The 27,728-nt window shown below is 41.4% G+C and overlaps 1 protein-coding gene across 3 annotated transcripts in view; it reads right to left on the bottom strand.

The window, feature by feature from the left end:
* The window catches only part of LAMA4 (laminin subunit alpha 4), a 150,732-nt gene that overhangs the window by 71,982 nt on the left and 51,022 nt on the right, over positions 1–27,728 (bottom strand). For 2 of the 3 annotated variants that reach the window (XM_024740949.1, XM_024740950.1), the window contains 6 exons: positions 25,929–26,053; positions 19,276–19,356; positions 10,073–10,287; positions 7,764–7,859; positions 5,748–5,899; positions 3,603–3,713 (listed from right to left, as the gene is read on the bottom strand). In XM_024740949.1, the coding sequence (XP_024596717.1) occupies positions 3,603–3,713; positions 5,748–5,899; positions 7,764–7,859; positions 10,073–10,287; positions 19,276–19,356; positions 25,929–26,053 (780 nt within the window). The remainder of the gene's footprint in view (positions 1–3,602; positions 3,714–5,747; positions 5,900–7,763; positions 7,860–10,072; positions 10,288–19,275; positions 19,357–25,928; positions 26,054–27,728) is intronic. The other variant, XM_024740951.1, reaches the window with a different exon arrangement.

The raw sequence follows: 27,728 nt of genomic DNA, 5'->3' as shown, positions 1-27,728 counted from the left end.
AAAAGTGGCAAGAATTTTATTTATTATACAGTGCATAAAGTATAGTGTACCTAGAATACTATTAAATTGAGGATGATAATATCTAGGATGGCCATATACTTTATTGTTTAAACTGGGACACTTTTGAGAGTGAAAGGGGAACTTTTAATAATCACTCTGGGAGACAAGCATAAACAGGGGCAGTGCTGGACAAAATGCTAGTAGGAATATTGGCGTGCCATTTCAGAATCTGTACAGTGATATCTAATTTGGGTTTAACTATCTCCTAAACATTGACTTCCAAATACCTTTCCAGCCTTGATCTCTTCTCTTGAGCTACAGACTCAAATCTCTGGCATCCACAGAGAGCTCACCCTTAAAAGGTCCAGGGAAATCCATTCTGAGTTTTTAGTCCTGGCCATCTATTTCTCCACGTCAGAGCTTACATCCTTGCAACTCTTCATATCCAATTGGTCACTGAGTCATTTTTATTCCACTTGTCATTCTGGCCTCTCTTCCTGGTCCCCACCGCCACAATCTCATGTTACCACTGCTCACTGCAAATTCTTTTCCAATGAAGACAAGGCAGGAATTGACCACTCTTGTTTGGACTACTGCGGCAGTCTACTGACGGGTGTCCCTGTCTTCAGAGTCTTAAACCTACCATCCCCGCTTCAGAGGAATGTTTCTGAAACTTCACACCTAATCAGCTCATTGTTGTAGGTAAATGCTCTAATATCTTCCAAAGTCCACAGGATGAGCATGGTGGGAAAGGTTCTTCATGATTTGGCCTCTGAGAACTTCTTCAGCATTGTCTTCTGCTCCTTGCTTTAATATTCTGCAAGGCCAAGGCCAAAGTTCTTCAATCTTCTGGTCAATTGGAATTGAAACATATTTTGACTTTTTGTCCTGTCTTTTTATCAGGATTGGAGATCAGGCTCGGAGATCAGGCTCAGTTGCTTTTGATGTGTAGAAGTGACCCACTTTCCTCCCAACCCTAAAGATCTTTGTACGTGTTGATATATGGGGAACTTTTGCTGTGGCTCCACATAGGGAAGGAGTAGGGAGGAGATGGAGAAGTGGAGGGAATGGTGCAGCACCCTCCTGGGCCAGCCCTTGGAGACTGGGCTCTACAGTGTGCCTTTTAGATCCAGATGGCAAAGGGCAGCACTGAGATTGAGAGAGGGCCACCATCTTCACTTCTGCTTGTAGCCTAGTCCCACTCTGACTTTGAGCATGGTGGCTTTGGGAATATGGGAGAGTGGAATCTTGACATAGGCTTTGGTACTTTCATTACAGACATGATCAGCACTGGCACAAGTGAGACCTTTTTGAGCAGCATCTATTTGGGAACACAAATGCATGGGCATCCTGTAGGGGTTTCCCAGAAGTAGCAGGTGGGAAAAGGCAGTAAGATTTATCAAAAGGGGGCTAGAGGACTTAGATATGGAGGTCGGGAAGAAACACAGTAACTTTAGGTTAATATAAATTGTGAGATTTGGATTACATGAGATTCATGTGACAGGTACTTTGCATACAGAGGTACAGTTGACCCTTGAACAACGTAGGAGTTGGGGGCACCGACACAGTTGAAAATCCATATATAACTCTACAGTTGGCCCTCTGTATCCGAGGTTCTGTATCTGTGGACTCAACCAACTGCAGATCATGTAATACTGTAGTACATATTTACTGAAAAGAACCTGCACATAAGTGGACCCGTGCAGTTCAAACCTGTGTTGTTCAAGGATCAACCATATTTTCAAGTTCAAGAGGCAACATTACTGTGATTTTTTTTATCACACTGTGGGAATCTACAGTGGAATCCTTCACTCTAGCTAAAGCTAAATATTAGTTATTTTTTTGATAGAAGGCTTTCTAAGATAAAGCTTTTCTTAAATCCTTCTAAGAATCAATTATGGATTTTTCTAGACTAAGGGCTTGAAGGATGCTTGAGAAGTCATTAAGACCCCCTCTGGGTATTTGTTTCAAAATGTTTCAGCAGGTTCCTTCACCATCAGGACTGTTTGTGTCATAGCCAGAAGGATGTTATTTTCAATAAGAATCGATGGCAACAGCTGGGTGAATGCTCCAGTAGCTTTATCATCAACTTTTGGCTTTGGTGGTCTGTTCTCATTGTTCAGGAGCCTTTTCTGTGATGTCCCTTTCAAGCTTGCACTATTTCCTCCCCATGAAAGCCTGCATTTAACTTATATTGGAAGTAGGAAAACGGTACAACAAAAGAATCAGTAAGTCCATGTCTGAGCTATGGGAGGAGCTAATCTTGGTGAAAACATTTCCTCAAGAATTTGAGACACTTTCAGTAAGTTATAGCCATGACACAAATGAAATTACAATGAGTTTTCACAAAGATTTCTTTCCTGGTATTTCCTTTGAAACTTAAGCGATCTCACTGCTCTTCAAACGCTCATGGTTGGATTAACATGCTCCTTTGCATGGGAGGGACACAATTCTTATATGCATTTAAAAGTAGTTGAATCTTCCAAGGATCCAATTAGAGTAATTCACATTTTTAGAAGCATAATCTCTTAGTTTAAGAGGTCCAAGGTCAAAAGAGATTATCAGAGTTATTTTAACCCTTATTTTTGTAGAAAATGAGAATTGTTTTTGAAAAGAACTTCAGCAATTTATAACATCAAACATCAGTATCTGAAAGCAGAAATTCCAGAGTACTCTGGGCAGAACTGGTGGAACATAATCAGGGAAAAAAATGTGTTCAACATGTTAAACATGGCGCCTTGTGGCTTAGTTGTATTTTTTTTATTAGTACAGAGGATGGATATTTTTCCATTAGGCTCTTGGGGAATGTATTTAATAGTCTCTCACATTGACTTTGCTCATGTTTTAATGTTTTTCTTGTTAATTTTTGAGAGCGTTTATAAGTCATATTTCCCTCGACATTTTTCTTAGTCTTGGTGACTTTTTAAATTTATTTAGTTGTTTTACTATGTATTTGAAATTTTTTCTTGTCAAATCTATTATTTCTTTTTATTACAATTCTTCACACTATATTTAAGTGTATTGTTATTTCCTTTCAAGGTTTAATAATTATCTAGTTGTGTTTTCTTGTAGATTTGAGATTTAAACTCGTCTTTAATCTGTCTGAAATTTATTTTAGTATATGGTATAAAATGAGGGTCCAAAGTGGGTTTTTTTCCTGCCAAACTGCAAAATTGCTTTCTCAACACAATTTCTCTTCTTTCCTTTTATTATTTAATGCATACTTTAGCAAACACTTAAATTTTATATTCTATATAATGAAGTTTATTTCTGGGTGTTCTATTGCTCTTAGCCATAAAATGTTAAGGTGAACAACTGAACGACTACCCTAATTAAAACATGTATCAACCGTATTTACCAGCAGCAAATACAATGAGAGTTTTCCATAAACCTGTTTTTTCAAGGAAACCAATTAAAATGCGAAGACACAGTAGAGACCAAGTATATTAACTTTCTCCTCAGGTCTTGCCTTGATTTATTTTAAGGCACCTGGGTCACTGCATTTTTTCTGGGCTGTGTTAAGCCTCAGTCATTTGTGACTAGCCAGTCTCACACCAGCTAAATCCCATCTCTGAAGTTAGTCCCAGAAACTGAACACGTACCCTTCCAGCTAATTCCTCCACGTCAGACAGAAGGCTTTTCATTGTGTTTTCAGCATTGTTGATTTGTATCTTTCTTAGGACATACTGGTTTTCTCTTTCTGACAATTTTGTCTGTGGAAAAAAAAACACGTATTTTTCCATAGTCAGTAGATGTGCACACCAGGTTTGTAAAAATATGCAGAAAACTCTTTCAGTGCAAGAGGACTCAGAGCAGAGTGTGAGCCTTTATTCTCAAAATAGTGGGGTCCACAGGCTACTGCAGGCTGGTATGAAGTTTGAGGTCTGCACAAGGGGGTGGAGGGCCCTAGGGGCAGAAATTCTGCAAGCTCCACGTACCAGGCTGGAGATTCTGGCTTGGGCTGTGCTGGTTCTGGGGAAAGGGTATCTTTTCCAAATCTGCACAAAGGCACAATATAGACTGGCAGTGGCCTTGGGTGTCTGAGCCTTAAAACTTCAATTTCGCAGGTCTTGGAGGAAATGATAAACCACATCAATCAGTGCAAATGGAGTTTAGAAATTCACTTTCCTCTTTTTGGTGTAAGGAGAACAATCCTCTTTATTTCAGACCATTTTCCCCTTTCTTTTCCATTTTGAGCCGTTTGGTCCAAATGCAGCTTTCCTTCGATTACTTTGGAGTAAGCCCTTCAATCTTGGCACTGACTTCCCATCAGCTATAATATTATTATATATAATATAATATAATATAATATAATAATTATTTCTACCTTGAAGTTGTGCTGTTGGGGAAAGAGGATTCAAGTGGTATCAAAAGGACTGAGTCTGGGTAACTCCTCTGAGAATCAGTGCCTTCATGTGTCCAAACAGATGAGTCTGGTTAAGAACAATTCCTAAACTGGGAATAGAGTACTTACTTAGATTCCATCCAGACCATCCAGGTTTACAATTTTGTGATTTTTGTTTTGTTTTACACTTTGCACATTTGGGCAATTGCTGTGGATATCATTTGCACCTCCGAAAAGCAGAGTAATGAGCACTTTCTATGTTAGGTACTGTTCTAACTGCTCTGCATATAACAACTCACTGAATTCCCTCAACAACCCATGAGGTGGGTGTAATAATTATCCTCAATTCCAGATGAGGTAACTGAAAAATAAAGAGGTTAAATAACTTACCCAAGGTCACATAGCTAGTAAGTGTCAGAGCTGGGATTTGAATCCAAGCATTCTGGTGTCAAAGTTTCTGCTCTTAAACCATTATGCTAAACTGACTAACAAAGTAAAAAAGTATGCTGGTATTAATTCTATTATCCTTTCAGCAAATCATTATTGTTTTAAAAAATATCCATTGGTTGTGATTGAAGCCCATGATTTGCGGGCCTCTCGCTGTTGTGGCCTCTCCTGTTGCGGAGCACAGGCTCCGGACGCGCAGGCTCAGTGGCCATGGCTCACAGGCCCAGCCACTCTGCGGCACGTGGGATCTTCCCAGACCAGGACACGAACCTGTGTCCCCTGCATCGGCAGGCGGACTCTCAACCACTGCGCCACCAAGGAAGCCCTGAAGCCCATGATTTAAAGGGGGAAAAAACACCTCTTAAAGCTTAGATATACAAGCACTGTTATGGTTTTTGACTATTGCCTGCCTTTCACTTGCTTATTAGATGTTAACCACTAGATCTAGGCAGAGAAACAGAGCATGTGAGTGTGCCTGTGTATTTGAGTGTGTGTGTGAGATGAGAAAGAATGTGTGTCAGTGAGAAGGAAAGGTAAGGGCAGGAGAGAGAGGGAGGGAAGAAGGAGGAAAGAGAGAATGAGAGTGTGTGTGTTAGTTTTTAGAGAAACTCCTGAAAACACAGCAAACTGAAGCTAAGGTAATGGTATGTCTGCAGTGTTGACTTGAATAACCAATGTACAGCTCCACTGAAATAAGAGTGTTTCTCCTCCATCAATAGCTTTGTACACAGATACTAGTTTTTTAGTCATTTCATTTTCCCTATTAACCTTTTTAATAGACGACAGCTCTTGGTTTAGGCTGGAGTTCATGACTGTAGTCAACTTTTCATAATTTCCTAGGTCTAACAATCTGTAATATAACCACTGGACTCATACCAAAATGGACAGGAATTAGCAGGAGTGACCCTATGAAACCAGAATGAAAATACACAGAAGGTATACCATTCCTGCATACTTTGAGGAGGTAGATGGTGGAGTTGATTTCATTCACATGCCTATGAGCAGCGGCACCAGATGACACACTCAACAGACCAGATTTACTTTCTTCAATGGAGAGCGCTGTTAACCGAAGGTCATCAGTCAGATCCCAGATGCACTTATCACAGCCTGGGGGTAAAGTGGGTATGTCATTTCTTCAAAATCAAAGGTCAGCTGGGAAGCGTACTGCTTTAAGTCGATTATTATATGCACTTTCTTGGTTAATACTACTTGTAATTTTGTTTCCTGAGGAGTTGTTCCGGGCCAGGAAATAGTCCTTACACTCAAAACAGAGTAGGGCCTAAGATGAGCTAAAGTGTTAATCGGGCACTTAAAACGTAACAAAAAAACAAACACATGCAACTGAAAATTAGGTTAACATGAACACTAAAGGCTGAACTGAGAAAGAAAGGAAGCACAAAGGGCAAGGCATCTGAGAGATGGGTGGCAAAGGAGAACCCTCTCTCCACTTTACTTTGGTGGTAGGAAAGCTATCTGGGATGACTCTCTCCATGTCAGGCTTTGGGCTTCTTCTTGGTGCCGGCTAGTGAAGATGGAACGTGCCAGGTATTCCCCCTCTCCTGGCAGCTTTTCTTACTGCCTATTCAGGCTCTAATGCCTTCACCTCACCCCAGGGATGTCTCAGCGCCTCCCCATGGCCCGACCTCCTGTCGGGATGAATGGTTCAGCAGAAGCAGGTCTGCAGGGCATCACTGTTTGTGAATATCACTCCCTGATAGCTGACGAACCTGCACACATGGTTAGGTAGGTGGCAGTTCTCGCTGCTTCCTGCATTTCACGTTTGAGTTCCTCTGACCACTGTCATCACCCCCAGGACCCAGCGCCCTCCTGTGACACACACACAAAGGACACCCTTTGAAACTTTTCTGTTCCCAATCTCTTTCCCCCAGACTGCACTCTCTCCTAGAGAACTGATAAATGGAGACTAAAGTGTTAATGGTTGTTAATATGTTAATTTGTTATTTGAAGTTCAATGCAGACTTCCTCATATGCTCTCTCAAAGGAATGGTTCCCCAGCCAGTACATCAGGCTGGTGGAAAAGATGCGTAGGGCCAAGCAGGCACCTTGATGTCTTTAAAGTGACCTTGCTTAGGGGGTCACCTATGCTGTCAGTGTATAAACTCTGTCCTGCTTGTGCCTCCCATCCTATGTCACCTTCAGTAATATTAATCTCTTGTGCCTAGAGGGCCTGAGCGGCCAAGATACTTTTGTTTGGGGGAAGGGATATCTAATATTAAAGCAGTCTTTAAACCACTCTACCTAAAGCCAAATATTACTTTCTTGATAGAAGGTTTTCTAAGGCAAAGCTTTCCTTAAATCCTTCTAAAAACTCAATCATGGACTTCTCTAGGCTAAGGGCTTGAAGGATGCTTGAGAAGTCATTGAGACCGGGTCTGGGCATTTGTTTTGAAATGTTTCAGCAGGTTCTTGCACCATTAGGAATACTCATGATTTGAATAACCAGAGGGGCAGGAAAGAAAAGGCAGCTCCATTTCATAAGGCCTGAATATTATATTTCTGGTGCCACTTCAGATTTAGAGTGATTTGAGAAAAGCCACTTAAATCTCTTGGCATCTCAGTTTCCCCAATGTTGTAAAACATAGTCTGTGGATTACTTTATCTGAGGACCTGAAGAGATAATATAGAAAAAGGAGCTAAAATGAACTCAGTCACTGGGAACTGTATTTCCAACTTAGCCTTTACCTACTAAGTAAGATGCCGAACTTAAAGACTTGATAAAATAAATTTTCTAAAATAGAGCTGTTTAAATGTAAATCACCTATCTGCCCATTGGAATCAAGTGGACTGAATGTCTTTTGTTTAGGGTCCATTTGGTTGAGGCACAGACAGGGTTAAAGCCAAGGGTTGGACTCAGGCAGTTTCTAGAGAGTATTGCATAGCTTTTCTTAATCCTACACCTGCAGCACATTAGAGAAAGTGGGGTTAGTCAATCATGTACTGTTATTTTTACTTATGGTTGGGCAGTCCATGCCTGTAGGGGGTTCAGAACCTTCTTCCAAGCATTCTCCGGTTACGCTGTCACATGGGCCTCCCCCACAACTGCACACTGTGGGAAACAAAAACAAGAGATTAGGGATTCATTTCTTAATGCCTAAAATATGGCAATGTTTTTGTGGTTTGTAGAAATACTGGCTATCGGTATATAATTCTTCAATGGGGATTAATTATATTCTTTCTTAAGATCGTGTGGAATACATGATTTAGTGATTATTCCTCTCACCCAGTTAAGCCCCAGCTCAGGGAGATTTTCAAAGGTGACCCTGGGGCAAAAGTAAATCTAAATGTTCTAGGATTCCTTTCCCAACTATTTGAGATTCTGACATGACTCTGCAAATGCTTCAGTCCAAAGAGCTCCTGGTCAGTTTCATAAGGTATAAAATGATCACAGAGTCCATCACTCAGCTGGAATCTGAAAGCCATCCTTTCATCACAGTCAAATTCTCCAGTTAATCTAGCTCCAGGTTTGATTACTGCCAGGTGTGAGTGAGGAGACCCAAGAGCGATTCTTGGGTCCCACAGTGCTTGGCTTTTGGCAAGACTGACTCCAAACCTCCAAATGACAGCTATCAGTGGGATAGCTAGCAACAATGTCGTGAAAAGAATTAGGACCATATTTACATGAATTTAGAAGATCTGGGTGCCCATTATTAATCTACTGATAATTTTCAAGAATGCCTTTTGGAAAAAACCAAAAACAAAACCCCAATCTCACTAGACTGTTCATTTTCCACTGAGTTTTGGAGTGGAGATTAATTTTTTTTAACATCTTTATCGAAGTATAATTGCTTTACAATGGTGTGTTAGTTTCTGCTGTATAACAAAGTGAATCAGCTATACATATACATATACATATATCCCCATATCTTCTCCCTCTTGCGTCTCCCTCCCACCCTCCCTATCCCACCCCTCTAGGTGGTCACAAAGCACTGAGCTGATCTCCCTGTGCTATGTGGCTGCTTCTGGAGTGGAGATTAATTTTTAATATTTACAAAGGATTTCTTAAGCTATCTAGGCTAGCAATAAGCTGGAATTGTGAATTTCCTCCCACCTCTTAACTGTCTTAACAGAATAATCATAAAAAATTAGCTTCAAGGGTAACATAGATTTATTACATTTTGGCTGTTGAATGTTCCACAAAATGTAGATTTATTAAACAATTCAGCAAGATCATGCTTTACTGCTTCTAGCATCAGCTTCTTTTCTAAGACTGATCTGCATCTCTGTAACTTAAACATGAGTTGACATATTGATATGAGTCAATATTTTGAGAATCAGGATGTCAATGTTTAAGTCTTTGATTTTGCCAACACTCTTTCTGATGCCCACTTTCTCTCTCTTTAGTCTGACTGGGCACAGAGCTCCTCTCTCCACTCTGTTATTCTCGGGGTTACGCTTCTATGCACATAGCTTTCCTGGAAACATGTTTACTTGTATTGCTTCTGCAGATCATATTTGTTTTCTTCTCAATTTCAAACTCTTCACTTCTTAAAAATCTCTTCAAGTGGAAATCTGTTTCAGTGAGAGAATCTCCAATTGAAGCATGCCACAAGAGCACAATAACTCTCCCTCACTCTTCTTCCCCTCAAAGTCACGTAAGAGAAGGAATATTCAGTCTCAGACTCCCTTTAGTCCTAGAGGAAGGCAATTTAACTTTTCTTCTGAAGACCTTCACTCTCTGAGGCAAATGGATTGGAGAAATCCTGAATAAAATTTGTACCTTTCAGTCTAACTGAAGTCTGACCAGGAAGATTTCTTATATTCTCCCTGAAATATTTACTCTGATAATTTGAGGAAATAGGGGGATGATTAAACTACCTATGGCTTGCTAATCTATTTCACTGAAATGTTGATTTTACCAAACGTAACTAAAAAGAGACACATAGCTTGCAGAGTAAGAAAATTGATGTCAAACATGCAAACTTTCATTCAGTCCTCTGGTCAATGACCGGTAATCTATGGAAGTCTGATTTACTTATTTGATCAAAATTGAAAGGACATGAAGATGATAAGACAAAAGTTCACTAGTGTTAGTGTCTCATGGTTCATTCTACCCATGAGCTAAGCTACATTAGTCTTGATAAAAATACCTACCCCTAGAAGTATGGGAAGCACATTCCTATATTGCCCTGGAAAAGTGTCAAGGGGGTAACTGCAATATTTCCCCAAGATAAATTCATCTAAATCCAGCACTGACAGAGACCCTGCTCCTATCACACATGTGCTGCCTGGGTAGCTGCTGCAGCATGCACAGAACCATACCTGCACAGTTCTTGGCTCTCCTGGCATCCCCATAGTAGCCAGGTGCGCAGTGTTCACACTTGAATCCGGTGGTGTTGCCTAAGCAATTCCTACACTGGCCAGTGACCTCATCACAGTCTTCAAAGATCAGGTTAGGATCTGAATTTCCACTGCAGTCACATTTCTTACAGGTGCTTCCAATCAGCAAGGGGTTTCCATAGTAACCAGGAGCACATCTGAAGGGGAATCACATGTTAAAAATTTAGCATCCACAGTTTTCTTCCTTTTTAGCTTCTTTCCTACCTAGAAGAAAGTGTAATGAATATTTGTGTATTGCTCTCCCAGAATTAATTCCCACTCTCCCATCTTCCTAATAGGACCAGACTTTGTTTTTAAGGAACTACCCCTCCCCATTGTGTTGTAGCCCATTCAGTTCGGCGAGACCTTCAGGTGCAGGAGTGTCTGGATATGACCAGGGTGGGGGCATTTCTGGTCACTCCAATGACTGGGGTGCACAGCTGGCATACGATGGTGGTACTAGATATGCTACATTTGGCCGTGAGATATGCCACTAGGGCATAGCTAAGAATTGCCCCAGACAAAATGTTAGTAATACCTTTACTGAGAAACACTGGTATGTATTCTACCTTGCCATAGTGAATTGTTCTGATAACCTAAACCTGAGCCAGCCAGTGCCTGGCATTGTCCTGGCCAAAATGGTTTGGCTCAGGAGTGATTCAGCTGGAGTGGAGCTCAGGGCTCTTGTTTGAGGGTTGTGTGAAGGTCTTCTCTCCCTCTGCAGGTGAATGAAGAGGCAGGCAGCACGCTTAGCTCTGGCAGCCATCTTGTGACTGAAGGAAGACAGTGCAGAGACAAAGCAGAGGGCAGAGCTGGGAGTACCACAGATAAACAGAGCTGGGGCCAGATGGCCATTATTCTGTATGTTTCAGATATATGAGCCTACAGAGGCCAGGTGCCTAACTGCATTTGCTGTGGAGGCAGAGCTGAGGCCTACGGTCATGCCAGCTGGCCTTAATGAGAGACTCCAGCCCAGGTGGAGAGCAGAGGGTGAACTACTTCCAGCCTTTGCTGGTCTTGCCAAGCTATGCACTCTGGGGGGCGGCTGCCTCTGACCAGAGGAAAAGACCCTTTCTCTACTTTTTCCAAAAGGTAACCTGTCGGCCAGCAGAGGCCCTGCTCTGAGTGATGGGCCCACAGGCCCCACCTAAGGGGGTAGCTGCTTCTCAGCTCCTATCAACTGTTTCTATACTGTAGCCTTGAGGGAATGAAGGATCTATGTTGTCAGATCTTATTTTTAAAGGAAAAAGTTGATATTCGGATTTTTATGTGAAATCTCAGTTTTTAAAGGTTGGCTCAAACTTTGTAAGAATACTTTTTGAGGCAAACTACACACTTTTTGGCTGGCTGTGGCCCCCTCTCTGCTATGGACCTAAATCAGTGTTGAAGACTGGCTAAGGTGGGCTGAAGATGCTTTGGGAGTGGCTGGAAGGAATGTGCAGTCACACCGTCATGGGGCTGAAGGTCAGGCACAGGAGTTAGTTTTGATGAGAAAGAAAAAGAAGAGAGCCAGTGAAGGTTTCTAAGTGATAAAAGTGATGGTGAATGAAGCTGGTGTTGGCATCAGAATTCAGGATGGACTCGGGGCTGGAATGGGAGACCAGGGCTGGGTGGGGAGGGCCTGGGGTGGGACCTATGCCTTGGGAGTGGAAAGGAAGAGAAGACTTTCCAAGGACACCAATAAGACCCAGCCAGCAATAATAGGACACCACCTTTTTAAATGCTTCCATTTAAAGTAAAAGAATCATGATTCAGAAGATTTGAAAAATAGAGAAATGAAAAAAAATCACATCTGTAATCCCAAGACCCTAACAATCACTGTTCAACATTTTGCATATGTTTTTCCAGGTTTTATTCCTATGTCCCAGTTTTTTGATGTAGTTGTAATAATGGTGTATGTTCAGTCACTTGCAACTTATCTCATGACTTCACCCAGGTAAATTCATTTAGTTACCACAGACACCTGGGAGGTAGGGCACACAGGCTTGGCATTCTGAGGCTGAGAGGCTACTTTGGTTTTCCAGGCTCACATGCTAGGAAGTGACAGCGTAAGACCCAGACCTTCTGACCCTGATGTTCTTTCCTTTGCTCTGCCCTGGACCACACTGCTGCTGCTATAAATCAATGAGTGAATTCATCCAACAGAAGGACAATTCATGTCTATTTTGTGTAAGGCACAAAGAGACAGGAAGAGGAAAAACACATAGCCTATGCACTGAAAGAACAGGAAAAGAATTAGGCATAATTACACAAACTCCAGAAGTCGAGGACTATGAAAAAGATAAGAATGAATGTAAGTGCCACACAACCCACAAAGAGACATCCCCCTGAGGAAATGTTTGATAAATTTTATTATTCATACTCATGTCTTTGTACCTTTGGTTCACAGGCCCTCTTGTCCCCAAGTCAGCATAAATCATTCCTCTATGGAACACATGGCTGGATTGAATTTCTATCCCGTGCCGCAGTTCACCAAACAGAATATTAGATACTTAGGCTCACTAAAATGGGACTCAGATCTGCCACTTCAGTGTGCAGCTGCGAAGCCTGAGGTCTGGGAGTGAACTCTGGGGGGCGACTTGTCCAAGCTCACAGAAGCCAGATGCCAGTTGCTTCCTTTTCTCCGTTTAATTCCACTGTATTTGATCTCCATAGGTGGTCCCCTGGTCTTCTACTAGTCAGAATCTCAACCACAGTGGAAACCTACTTTGAGTTACTTTGAATTTCAAGACTATCTTTTGGTGGTAGGCTCAGAGGCAATTCTGAAGTCACAGTCCCAACTTCAACCCTACAGATTTCATAGAATGAGCACACGAAGGTTTTGTACTCATGGCACCCTCTAACCCTGACTTTATAGATGAGGAAACTACAGCGTGGAGAAGCTGGACAATTGGTTCACTGCTTCAGGGCTCAAGCATCGTATGGGACTCCAAGCTTATGCTCTTTCCACTCCACAAATCTGGCGTTAATGAGTTAACTAATAAGTCCATTAATGATATAACAGTTGAGTAATTAAATGCTATCCATTAATACACCTAATTCCTGTCCTCGAAGAGCAAATTACAAAGGATACAAAAGGACAAGGAGTCGGATTTAGAGGCAGCATTGGAGCCCAGGTACCCAGTACTGGTGCACTCTTATTTTCTTCCATAATCTTGTTTCTAGCTTTATTAATGACTTGATTCACTTGGAGAAAATAGAGCTGATAAAATTACAGTGTAAATGAAAGAACTGTGACATACAAACTTTGTCATTTCAGTCAGTGATCATATCATTTGGGAAAAATGGAAAACAAAAAGATACGTTGTTTGGAAAAAAATGCTTTTGACCAACAACTATTATTTTGGGAATTTTTGTAGCGCTTTCCCTCTCCTCTGCTCCTTCTTCTTTTCTTCTCTTCCCAAGGCCATATACCTCTTACTAAATGCCTTTATCAAAGGTGCCAAAATTCCCAGCCCAGGTGGCATAGAAGCTTTTCTGGCGGGGGATGTCACTCTGTAGCTGTCATCTGGGTTAAATTAAATGAAGAAAAAAAAAAGCACCTGTTACATAGTAGATGCCATATAAATGCTCTCTACTTCTCTACGAATGACTGGGAGCTAAGGCTAGGAAAATATAAGTAACCCATTCCAGGTCACAGAGCCAGAATCCAGAAATGGGGCAGGGCAGAGAGTAGGGAGTAATAAGAATTCTATACAGATAACAGGGCTGATACCTTAAGTTTGAAAAACTTGACGCCTGCAGAAAGAATCAGACTAAAGCCCTGAATCATAACATAAGCCTCAATAAATGTTAGCTGCTTCTTCTTCTTCCTCCTCTTTATTATTGTTTTCTAACATCAAGGTCATCATCAAAATCATTATCACCGTCATCATCGTCCCTGATGATACTATGTTCGGCCTTTCCTGTTAGGATTTTCAGGTCTCCCTGAATTTGCTTTAATTTGCCCCATTCTTCTTTCCTGATCCTTAAGCAATAAGATCCACATGATAAAACCTCATACGGTTTTAGCATGTCTCTCAATCCCCTGCAGAATTGAATGGATAAAGGTACACTGTTAAAGCTGCCGCAAGAGACAATGTGGAATACTAAGGCACTGACATCATATATGTTTATTAACTGAAAACTTTGTGTTGAACATTGAGGGTCAATTGTGTGACCTTAGATTAAGTCTCTTCATGGCTCTGAGTCTCAGGTCCCTCATCTTTAAAATGTACTACTTAGGAGCAGAGGGAAGGTCATTCTGGAACGAGAATGAGAATTCAAAACGCCTGTCCATTCGGTTGTGCATTTTATAATTATTTGCATCGGAAGATGACTTCCATTTGCAACCTCTATTCAATTCTGGGTCTTTGATTTTCCAGGCATGGGGTGGGAAGTGGGGGATCAAATGGGGCAAGAAGTGACTGACTCTTGTCACTACACCGTGCCTTCTTAAAGGAACATTAAAAATTCTGGGTTTTTTTTAGTAAAAAAAGTTTTAAAAAAGTATTATTGAAGCAAATATAACTCAGTGCCTACAATGTTTTAGACACTGCAATGGAGGAAGAATGGATAGAGAAATAAATAAGATGCTACTTCTGCTGAGCTGCTCATATTTCAATGAGATTTTAAAAAATTGTTTGATTTTGAACAAGTGGCTTAACCTCTCTGTGTCTCACTTTCTTTCTCTGTAAATAAGGATGAAAATGGTATCTCATAGGATTTTACTTTGAAGTTTAAATGTATCATTGCAAGTGGACTGCTTCCAACAGTGCCTGGCATAGAGTAAGCACTCAATAAATGTCAGTTATTATTTTTGTCATCATCGTCATGATCATCATCTAAATGTAATAAAATGTGGTAAGCTCTACAGTTGACCTGGTGGATTTTAAGAGCAGCAAGTCCAGCATGGGGAGTTTAAATTGTGAGGTGAGACAGGACTTTGGGAAGAGACAGGCAGGACCCAGAGCAGGCTAAGTAACACGGACCTTACTGGGAAGACAAGCGTGCTTTGAGCTGTTCTGCACAGTACTAGAAGAGGCTCGTGTCTTATGTTTAGACCAGTGTTGCTCAAAATTGTATGTAGTATGGATCCTTGTGAAAAGAAAAACATTCATACAGAATATCTCTTCCAGTGTTCATTTAAATTACCTTTAAATATTTCAAACATAAAACTAAGTAGTAACTCCTTATGTCTATGACTTGTATACATCTTGAAAAACCAAGATAAATTTTCCAAATAAAACAAAACTATAAAATGGATCAAATTCAAATGAACACTATTAATTCAGGGCAACGGATGATGTCGTTGCAACTGAATGGTTACTTGCAATGTGATGTGGTAGAGGATTGTTTGAGTTCAGCATGCATGACCTGCCCTGTGCTATGTCACGACTCTGTGTGCCTCACTGTCATGTCATTCGGCCTCCAGTTGTCTGTAATGTCTCACTGACACACCATCAGCCATTATTTTCTCCTCAGCTCTGAGGCAGATAGATCCCCCTCTATTGTAAAATGGTACTTCAGAAAGTCCAGAACATGTTTCAATGAACTTTTTTCTCAAGATTATCACTGAAATGAAACACAAAATTAAGAAAACACTCACTGAGAACCCATGAACCTCCACGAATGTTTCCAAGGACACCAGTCAGTGGCTCTTGAGCCCCAGTTTGAGAATCACTGTTTTGTATTTTGCGGGTGTGGTATTAAAGGTTGAAATAGAGCAGTAGTTCACAAGTCAGTGAGAGGACTGGTGTGAGAACCAAATGGGGAATCAAAATATGGGTCCCCAGGCCTCACCTGAGAGGTCTCTTTTCAGTGGGGCACGGAGCGGATGAGGGAGGGCTAGGGAATCCAAAGGTTTCCAGGAGATACTTACACACAGTCAGACTTGAAAATCACCCAGATTAAATGATCTTTAGGTACAGAAACACCCAGAGTGTTCTTGTTTGAACTAATGAGACAGATATCTATGCAAATCAGCTGCATATTTTGGAAAGATCTTGTGGAGAGATCTGAGTTTACAAATTCATTGAAAACATATTAGATGAAGTTTAATTGGGACAATTTAACAACTTGATGAGTAAACTCAAAACAGAAACCCCCTCTCAGTCCCAGAGTCAAACAAATCAAAAGCAGTTAAGGCCACCTCCTGTGGGATGATCCAGCCCCCCTGTGGGAAGGAAACCACTCCTTTCACTATGCTTTTGAAGAGCCTCTCCTTGCCCTCTCTTTAGCTTTTCATTTTTTCTGTCTTGCAATGAATGGTTTTCAGGTTTGTCTCCTCCCCTAGCCTTGACTTCACTGAGGACATGAGAACATGTCTTAGATGTATTGCATCCCTACTCTTCCCACCCATCTGTTTGTGTGGTCATTTCTATTTTGAAAAAGAGTTACCTGGATTGTCAGGTCAATTTTTGATGTAAAAGACCTCAGTGGATTCTTTTTAAAAGAACAGGGTGAGAGGAAGGGTGGATGGGAAAGAGAAGGAGAAATGAAAGTTGCTCAAAGTGATCCTCCCCCAATGCAGATGAAAGGCCTTAGAAGGGATGCTTACTTCCAGCACCTTTGTAAATGCAGCCTCCTGTCAAAGGGAATCTACTTAACAGACTAACCATTTTTCTCCTCCATATCAGAAGTTCATCTAATTCATTAATTGTCAATGTTTAAAATAGGAGACTCTTAGAAGACATTCGGGAAAAGCAGAATGGGAGAAGAATCCAGATTTTTAAGCCAAACTTTCCAAGTCCTGGTTCCCCCACTTAGCAGTGATGTGACTTTAGATAAGTCACAGTTTCCTCATATGCAAAATACGACCTCCTCTCAGGGTAGTTATGAGGCTGAGAGAGGACATAGGAAACAATCAATAAAGGGCACTATTTCTAGCTAAGGAAACTGAGATTCAGGGAAATGAGCCAGCTTGTCCCAAGCACACATTATGCCAGCAGTGGCAACAGGACAATAGGCACAATGACTTGTACTGTTACAATGTTTTTTTTGTTGTTGTTTTTTGTTTTTTTTGCAGTACGCGGGCCTCTCACCGTTGCGGCCTCTCCCGCTGCGGAGCACAGGCTCCGGACGTGCAAGTTCAGCGGCCATGGCTCACGGGCCCAGCCGCTCTGCGGCATGTGGGGTCTTCCCGGACCGGGGCACGAACCCGCGTTCCCTGCATCGGCAGGCAGACTCTCAACCTCTGCACCACCAGGGAAGCCCACCAGTTAATTTTTATTGAGCATTTATTAAGTGCCAGGTGCCATACTAAAAACTTCACAGTATTACTCACAACAGTCCTATGAGGTGGGTATTTTCATTTTTTCCTTTCTGGAGATGTGGAAATAGCCACTTAGAGATCAAATAACTTGCCCAGGAGACCATACAGCTGAGAGACAGCCACCCAGGCTGATGCTACATCTCAACACGGTACTTCCACTTCCCAAACTAGTGCTCTCTCCTCCATCCTATCAATCCAGGTCCAGGCTAAGCAGCAGATCTGACTAAGCCTTGCTGATTAATGGCAGGTTCCAGGAACCTCTGATGTGGGCCAGGGGATTTGTCATCTACAATGCCACATGTGAGGTGGGCATGATGTCCTGTGCCAGGCCCCCCACTGTCACTGACAGAACCCTAATCCGCACCCCTGTGTGATTTTGTAGGACTGAGCCCTTAGGGCTGAGATTACTCACTTCTGGAGGAAATTGCATTTGGTCAGCAGGACTCTATTTAAGGCCATTAATTCCCCCTTCAAGAGCCATACAACACCCATTAGCTGGTAATATTGCTCAATCCTTATCTGACTAAACTGAGTTAAACCTCAGACACTGAGGAGAAAAATCTCCATCCTTGGCTGATGAACAATCCTCTCACCCCCACTGAGCCAGATAATGAGTAAATCAGGTGGCTCATGCTCCTGGGTCCCCAAATAAGGAAATACAGGAAAAGCGTGTCACCAACATTAATCAGCCGAGGGTCATCTGATCATCTCTAGAAGTCCCTCTTAAAGGATGACATTCATATGGTCCCTCACCTTTCACTTCCCTCTTCTCTTACAGTAAAAGGGGGAAAATCCCACAGCTCCTTAGTAAAAGAATTATCCACATTTTGCAAATTTAATAATCACAATAACAATGCCCTCAAAATACAGAGATTTTTCTATGTACCATAGACACTGTGGCTTTTTAAAAAGAGTTCCAGAGCTACACTTTTAGAGATGGAGGGTGTTTTCCTCGGAAATGAGATGGTATTTAAGGTTTACCTTTTGAGCCCCAGGCTGAATCTTTGAGCTCCACCCAGGGCAGTAAGCAGCATGCTGTGGTGAAGTGAGCACGCTGCAGACGTGGGGATGTGGGACTGTATGTCTGACCGGTCCCTTCTGCCCCTTCCCTCCCTGTCTTGAGGACACCACACATCATTTCACTGCCTAAACACAGTGGGGAGGATATTAATGGCATTTACGTTAAAAATAAGAAGGCCTCTCTGTGAGACTCTTTCAGTGAAAGCACTTTTATCTTAGAAAGCTGTGAGCAGCTGAGGGAGGATGGGAAACATCCTGCCAGGAATCATTCAGTGGGAGTCTTGCACCCTTGCTTGCCAAGGCCATTCTTGTTTGAGCAAAGCCCAAAGCAACTTAAAAAAGAGTGTTAGGTGTAAATACCAAAAAGGGATTCAGAAAATCCAAACTCATGGAATTAGTTTACTTTTCAGGAGAGGAGATGGTATAAAGAATAGGTTAAATAATAGGTTTGTGCTTTTTTTCAATGTATCATGCTAATAACTGACCAGTTGATAAAAAAGGAATCACTGAAGAAGACTTTCTCTCTCTCTTTTGGACATTAATTGTACTACTGGTTCTCAGTGAGAGAGAGAGAGAGAGAGAGAGAGGACTGTTACCAAAACCATCTAGAGAATCTCTTCAAAATACGCATACTCATTTTTCCTCTTTCCTTACCCATTTATCCTGAGATGTAGCCCTGGACACCTAGGGAGCATTCTCATAGCTGTATATGAGGCATGGGATTTGGGAACGCTCCCCAAAGGGGTTCTGAAATGCTATCTCCCACTCCCTCTTCTTAAGACCTACTGAACGAGAGCATGGAAGAGCTGATGACTGTAAGAAACAGGAAGTTTCCTTTGACCCCCATAGCACATGGTGACTTTCAGTAGCCTACCTTTCACAGTTAGGTCCAGCATAGTTTTCTTTACAAATACACCGAACAGCTCCATTTTTCCTATAGCAGGATTCTGCAAAACTGGAATTGAAAGAGAATATTAGAAGTCAATTCCATACATCACTGAAGAGACTGTCTTAATTTTTTTTTTTTTTTTTTGCGGTACGTGGGCCTCTCACTGTTGTGGCCTCTACCCTTGCGGAGCACAGGCTCCGGACGCGCAGGCTCAGCGGCCATGGCTCACGGGCCCAGCCGCTTTGCGGCATGTGGGATCCTCCTGGACCGGGGCACGAACCCATGTTCCCTGCATCGGCAGGCGGACTCTCAACCACTGCGCCACCAGGGAAGCCCTTAACTTTTGATTTTGATTAGATCGTCTCTACCTTGGTCCCCTCAAGTTCAAATGGGTGCAATTATTTGCTTCAGTTAAATTAAATCTTCCTCCTTTCAGGAGAGCTCAGACTATCAGGCTCAGACAGAAAGTGACACACCACTGGTGACACCATTTCCCATGTCTACCTCATTTATTTTTCCATAGAGGCACTTTATTATTTTTACTTGAAACAGTGGGAATTTCCAGAACATCAGGTATATGTGTATGTGTGTATGTATAAATATATATATATATTTTTTAATGCAAATGTAAAACACATATCCTAAAGCTAGAGTAAAATAAGTAAATTTTACCTGTGATTTTAGATTTCTATGAGAATTTTCTCTTATTCCTACCACTTTCTGTGTATTCACTTGAAAGTTTCCCCCTTTTTTTCTGCACTAGCTCTCTTTCACTCTTCAAGGTCATGAACCAATTCTAAACTATGCTTTATAATCTCCACAAAACCTTAATTTCTTTCATGTGTACCTTAAAGAGTAGGAATAAAGGGTGCAGGGACTGGCTCAGCTGATCAAAGTCATAAAGCAAGTACTCAAGCAAGAAATAGGACCCATAGTAAAAGGATTCTAGTTCATGAAACCCACTCTCTTGATTCTTCTTTTTTTTTGATATTAAAAATTAGGACACAGGACAGAAAACAAATAAATATATTGTTTCAGCAAAATAAATAACTATCTTAATTATGAAGGCAAGGGAAATGGAATATTGTTCTCCATATGTTTTGAAAATTCTACCTACACTGACACATGAATCCATCCCCATGAGGAGGGTGTACAAAATTTTTAAGACTTTTAAATTAGTTTTGGCTTAGGTACTGTACAATCTGTGGAGTGTGACCTGCTGTTCTCACATTCCTGCATGTATCAGCAAAGACCTAACCATCTTTGGAGGAAAGCAAATGGATATGCTTGCTTTGTGTGAAAATATTTATAAAATCAGTCAGAAAACAAATGTGCTTCTCAGTGAAAGGCAGTACATACAATTTATTTTCTCTAATAGTCTGGTTAAAAACATTCCAATGAATTACATTTCTTTGGCATTTACCCTTTATTTTGCTTGTTCTTATTCCTCAGCCTACTTAAAGAAACAGTATCAGTTAAGTGTCCAGAACATGAACAAACCCACATGCATGTTTCTTTGAAGATGTTCCGCCCAGCAGCCCACCCATGGCTTGAAGGAATGAAATATCTGCCTGGAGTTGTCTGCTTTGAGCTCATGTCCTACAGTTTCAAACAGACGATGTTTTCCTTGTTTGGAGCAATTATTAGTAGACATGGAGGATGTCTGGCCAACCCTAAAATAAATAAATGAGCTCTGTGCAAATGGTCCCTGGGAATAGCTGTGTGAATACTGGTCTTGGTGGAGGGAGACTCAGAGGTAGTAGAGCCACTGAGGGTTCCTTTTCCGTTTTCCATCAGCATTAATTGTTTATATTTTGCTTAGGCTAAAGTCTGTTTTGGGCTAGGGAAATGAAAACACTGCACCTTTCTCAGCCCACACTAATAACCATGGTGCCCTCTCCAAGTGGAAGGGAGTCTTTTGTTCTTGGAAAACCCTCAGGGAACTTAAAGGAAAATAGACTCAGCACTTCTTTGTTTGCAAAACTCCCTCAAGCATCACTTCCTTGCCTTCTGATGTGGCTATTGTAATATCTGGAGATCCAAATCCTGGGTCTGTAGGCTCAACCTGCATATCTTTCAAAGTGTAATTCAGATTCCACGCTTGGTGCCTTTCTGAAATCTCAAATAAAAGTCCTGGCACTTTGATTTTTTATAGAAAGTAGAAATACAAATTTTAAGAAAAGCTGAAAGAGGCAGTGGGGAGTTTGATTTTTTATGATATTTGATTAGTATTTGAGATTCATTAACTCAGTCAATAATAAGGCCAGATCAAAGACTAGCACTTTATAGGATCCAGGCAAGTCTGTCCTGTTCTATGATCACACATTATCCCCCCACCCCACCCCACCCCACCCCCGCTTTCTGTATCCAGTTCTCTCCCCCAAGGGATTTCAGGAAGTAGAACTATTGCCACTACAGAGAAAGCAGGTCTCTTCACCCTTCCCAATTCCTCCACACTCCCACTTAATGTTCTTTACTTATAGGTCATATATTTTTGCTTTTGTGTTAATCTTCAGCAGGTTTTTCCACCTCAAATCTGTCCTCTAGAGCAGGAGTCCCCAACCCCCAGGCTGAGGACTGGTACAGGCAAGGCCTGTCAGGAACTGTACCGCACAGCAGGAGGTGAGCAGGGGGCAAGCAAGCGGAGCTTTATCTGCCGCTCCCCCATCGCTGGCATTACCGCCTGAACCATCCCCCGCTGCCCCTTCCATGGAAGAATTGTCCTCCATGAAAGCAGTCCCTGGTGCCAAAAAGTTTGGGGACCACTGCTCTAGAGACTTCAGCTTTTACATCTGTGAATATGTACTTAACTGCACAGCCTGTTCCCTAAATCCCTCAATTGCTCTTTTGAACCTGGATCCACTCACACAGCAGAGAAAGAACATGGGTGGAAATGGTGATTCTTGTTGCCTATGGAAACTACCTGTGTTTCCTCTTTCCAGACAAGAAGCTCATTACCTGATTGGCAAGTTTCTGCTTCTTTTATCTGAAAGAATTAACAGTCTTCAGAAGAGCTTCTTGATGAACTAAGGTACTGGATAATCTGGCTCAAAGGTAAAAAGGTCATTTGCTTTAGAAGCTTCAAAATATTGCTGTAATTTCATCCATTTTAATGAAGGCAGGAGTTTTTAACTGTTTTATTCACAACTGTGACCAACAACCAGTACGTGATTGGCACATAATAAGTGCTTGATTAATATTTGTTGATTTTATGTAGACAAGACTTCTCAGCCCATAGGAATGAGGCTCCAGAAGACTTATATCTCAAGACATTAATGTCCTATAATTTAGATAAGGAAGTCTTGTCATATGAATGGTGCAAAAAGTACAAAAGTCGGACAATACAATGAAGAATTTGGGATTACCTTTCTAATTCATCTGGTAGTTTCTAAAGAAACTGCAGCTCTAAGCTTATAAAGCTGCTTTGAGCAGATGGTGCTATATAACATCTTTGTTTATATGGGAGAATGAGTGAAACCTGTTATTAGAAAGTTGGAGGTTAATATATTTAACAAAATAACTATACCACGGTAAGGGAGCAGCATGCTAAACACCTCATCACATATGGTTAAGACTCATGTTTTAGAGCAGAATATATATATATTTTAACATCTTTATTGGAGTATAATTGCTTTACAATGGTGTGTTAGTTTCTGCTTTATAACAAAGTGAATCAGCTATACATATACATATGTCCCCATATCTCTTCCCTCTTGCATCTCCTTCCCACCCTCCCTATCCCACCCCTCTAGATGGTCACAAAGCACCGAGCTGATCTCCCTGTGCTATGCGGCTGCTTCCCATTTTACGTTTGGTAGTGTATATATATAAAAGCTACTCTCTCACTTCATCCCAGCTTACCCTTCCCCCCTCCCCATGTCCTCAAGTCCATTCTCTATGTTAGAGCAGAATATTAATGAACAATTAAAGAATATACCTAGATGAGGCAAAGGGAGCTCGTAAATCAGGACACACTTGAATGAAAATAATAGAACACAATGTTTTTTTCCACTCTCACTCTCAGAACCATCCATTTTGCACACATTATTAATACCATTGGACATGAAAAATCACAAAGCAAAGGCTGAGACAGTTTAATGGTTTCTAAAGAAAGATGGGGCTGTAAAACATCTGACTTCTTCACTGACTGTCAGACTCATCAGAGGATTTGAACAAATCACAAGCTACTAGGTGAAATGTTAGGTGGTACTGGTGTTCAATAAAGGGAAAAAACATTAGGGGGAAATTTGGTTGTCATCTTTTTTCTCTTTATAAGAAAGTATGTGTGATGATATCACTTATATGTGGAATCTAAAATATGACACTTATCTATGAATGAACTTATCTATGAAACAGAAACAGACTCACAGACATAGAGAACAGACTTGTGGCTGCCAAAGGGGGAGGGAGGGATGGATTAGGAGTTTGGGATTAGCAGATACAAACTGTTATATATAGAATGGATAAACAGTTCCTATTGTACAGCACAAGGAACTATATTCAATATCCTGTATTAAACCATAATAGAAAAGAAAAAAAAAGAAGAGTGTGTGTGTGTGTGTGTGTGTGTGTGTGTGTGTGTGTGTGTGTGTGTGTGTTTGTGCGTCAGGCATTCAGGTCTTTTAAAAATTATTTTATATGCATTATTTAATTTTTACTACAACTATCAAGCAAATATTACATCCAAACACTTAGAAGAGTGCCTGACATAGAGTATGCAAAATGCGTTAGAAAAAATATAAAGTATGTGTTCAGTAAAGCCAACATCTACATACACCTTTCTATGTGTGAGGCACCAACCCAAGTGCTCAACACGTGCTATCCTAATCCAACTTTGTGAGGCAGATCCTTACACAAACTTTTATTTACTAAGGGAAAAACTGAGTCCAGAGCAGGTTAAACAAATCAACAAATGAAGCTAACATCTGAATCTAGTTTCCCTGACCTGAAATCTCATGGAAAGTGAGACATAGAGAGAAGGGACTTTGTCTAAAATAACACAGCTATAATGTGCCAATGCAGAGATATGAACCTAGATTTTTTACTTCTTCCACTTGTGGGATAATAAAAAATATATATTTGATTTTTGTCTTGGTTCCTGGTACAGGAATTTCTTAGTGACATGACTGTCTTTTGTTATTCATAATGAGTCCCTTTCAATTTTTCAATTGTATCTTTTTTTTTTTTAAGGCTTTTTTTTTCACCAGTGATCAAACCATGCCCCCTGGAGTGGAAGCGAGGATTCTTAACCACTGGACCACCAGGGAAGTCCCAACGGTCTTTGAGTTTATGTTAATGAGGTGACTCAGTAGCTTCAGGACGTGGGCTGGTCTGCGGGAGGAACCTACTACTGTAGTAGGGTTCCTGTAGTAGGGTTCCTGTAGTAGCGTTGGAATTTTCAACCCCATCCCTCCCTCCACCTCATGGAAGGGGAGAGGGGCTAAAGATTGAGTTCAATCACCAATAATTCAATCATGACTATAATGAAACTTTGGTAAAGCTCGGAACAAGGTTTGGGGAGCTTCTGGGCTGGTGAACACGCAGATTTGCTGAGAGGTGGTGCGCCTGGTGAGCAAGTGCACAGAGGCTCTGCTCCCTCCCATCTCCCAGTCCATACCATGTCCCTGCGTCTCTTACATTTGGCTGGTCCTGAGTTGTATCCTTTGTAATAAAACTGTATTTGTAAGTACAGTGCTTTCCTGAGTTCTGTGAGTCATTGTAGAGAATTATCAAATTTGGAGAGGCATTGAAGGGACCCCTGAATTTGTACTTAGCTGGGCAGAAAAGTGAGTAGCCTGGGACCCCAACTTGTGGCTGGCTTTCAAAGTGGGACTGAGCCCTTAACCAATGGGGTCTGCACTAACTCTAGTGGTTAGTGTCAGATTTGATTAGATTGTAGGACACCAGCTGGTGTCAGAGAATTGGAGAACTGGTTGAATACTTGTAAAACCAAACACCACTACATCATTTTAATTCTACATTCTACATTTTTCAGCCAATAAAATGGCTAGTCATGACCTAACTACTGGATTTATACATATATGTGCCTGAAAAGAATCCTATTATTTCCCTTAAGATGCACGTGTATTGTCTTTAACTTCTCACTCAGGAAACATAGCCAGAAGTGAAAATTCATTTTCTCAGATATCTTCTATGAGCTGACTGGTCTAAAGCACATCTGTTTATCTGTGTTCTATTTCTGATTGAAAGCCTACTTAGCCGCCACATGTAGAAAATGTCTGCTCTATGGGAGCAGGAGAAACACTACCACTGAAAATGACGAATTATAATGTCTGTTGGCATCACCAGTTGTGATTTTACTAGGTCAAGGGATGGCCAAGAAAAGATGAGACTAGCCTTGATTATAAAACTTGGGAAGCTTCATTGACTTTTGTGATGTGCCCCGTACCCCACCCCCAATATTTAGGGAACAGAGTCATCACCTATGCTGCAGTGCTTAAGCTTTCCTAAAAGTGGATTTAGGCTAGAAAACTTTCCTATACCTCTCCAGTCTCATTGCAACATGACATACTCAATTTTGACTGTGGAAAAACCTTAGGACTCTGTATAGGGAGAAAAAAAAGAAAGAAAAATGAAGCAGATAAGTGGTAAAGAGACCATCTTTCTTTAAGACTTACTTGGCAACATGAGGCAGGGGGCAGGCGCACGGCTGACAGACGCGGGGTGCTCCCCTGATGGCATCTCCGATATAACCATCCAGACATTTCTCACAGTGCTCGCCTGTTGTGTTCCGTTGGCAGTGCTGTAAGACAAAAGATAAGAAAACTGACAAGAACACAGTAAGAAACTTTATACACAGCAAATCTGGCAATCAAGCAGTAGTTCAAGCAAAGGGGATGTCAGGCCTGACAAAATAGATGGTGTGCGATGGTCCTGGTCAGCACAAAGGAGCCACGCTGGCCCCAGTCAGTCCTACAAAGTGCAGACAATGGGGATGACCTCTGCGTGTGCACTAGCAGCCTGGGGACTCTTCAGAGTTTGTGTGAAAAGGGCATTATTCATCAGTTACTCATTTCAATTCAGAATGATAATCAGAATGATCAAACTCTGGATATCCTAGAAGCATCAGTTTACTGACTTGGAATAAATATGAAATGAAAAAACAAATCCGCCTGGGTAAGCACCAGGGGGAACACTTTAAGAATTTATGGGCTTGGGACTTCCCTGGTGGCCCAGTGGTTAAGAATCCGTCTGCCAATGCAGGGGACACAGGTTCGTTCCCTGGTTGGGGAAGATCCCACGTGCCGCGGAGCAGCTAAGACCATGCGCCACAACTACTGAGCCCACACGCTGCAACTACTGAACCCATGTGCTTAGAACCCGTGCTCCACAACAAGAGAAGCCACTGCAATGAGAAGACCACGCACTGCAACGAAGAGTAGCCCCCGCTCGCCGCAACTAGAGAAAGCCCGCGCACAGCAACAAAGACCCAACACAGCCAAAAATAAATAAATAAATAAATATTTTTAAAAAATTTATGCGCTTGGAAGAACAAAATGTGTCCAAATAAAGCATAAATGGAGTAGAATATTCTGGAGTAAGGAATATTCTGCTAATGGGCTGATATCTTGGATAATGATATACAAAAAATAGTAAGCAGGTTTATTGTGTGATTTTTCCATTTGTGGTGGGGATAATTGGATAAAAAGCACAAAACAGTTGATTCTTCTGCCTAGAATGTCTGTTTATCATTCAAGATCTGCACCAGGCCTTGAGAGCTTCAGGATTCCTTCCTGATGCCCCCCTCCCCGATCCTTCTCTCCTTCCATCGCCCACATTGTACTGTTATCATCAGCTCCGAGCTTCAGCAGCGCTTCCCTCCACACTGCGTCGCTCAGCATTATACTACCATCAACTTGAATGGAGTCTGTACTCAGCAGCTGTTTGTTGAGCTGATGGATTAATTTCTCACTAGTCCTCTGGAAGAGTCAGTGATGCTAGTCTACTGATATTTTCTCCAACTGGACATGACTGGATTGCACAAGGCAATGCCAGTAGCACTACGATATTTTCAAAGATGAAAAGAAGACATCTACATTCACCAGAGTGTATAAAGTTTAAATAGGCTTTTCAGTGAAAAATTGTACTGTTAGAATTAGAATGCCATTGAAGGGGCACCCTCCTGTTTGAGCAATTCCCTTAGTAACATCTATGCATGAGAACTTCAACAGATAACTTTTTGATTCCATATATATGTGTTAGCATACGGTATTTGTTCTTCTCTTTCTGACTTTACTCTGAATGACAGTCGCTAGGACCATCCACCTCACCACAAATAACTCAGTTTCGTTCCTTTTCATGGCTGAGTAATATTCCCTTGCATATATATGCCACATCTTCTTTATCCATTCATCTGTTGATGGACACTTAGGTTGCTTCCATGTCCTAGCTATTGTAAATAGAGCTGCAATTAACTT

This window comes from Neophocaena asiaeorientalis, unplaced genomic scaffold (genome assembly GCF_003031525.2).
Source record: "Neophocaena asiaeorientalis asiaeorientalis breed wild unplaced genomic scaffold, Neophocaena_asiaeorientalis_V1.1 scaffold203, whole genome shotgun sequence".
NCBI classification, from domain to species: domain Eukaryota; kingdom Metazoa; phylum Chordata; class Mammalia; order Artiodactyla; family Phocoenidae; genus Neophocaena; species Neophocaena asiaeorientalis.
Note: the sequence above shows the minus strand (reverse complement) of the source record. Positions and strands in the feature narration are given on the sequence as shown.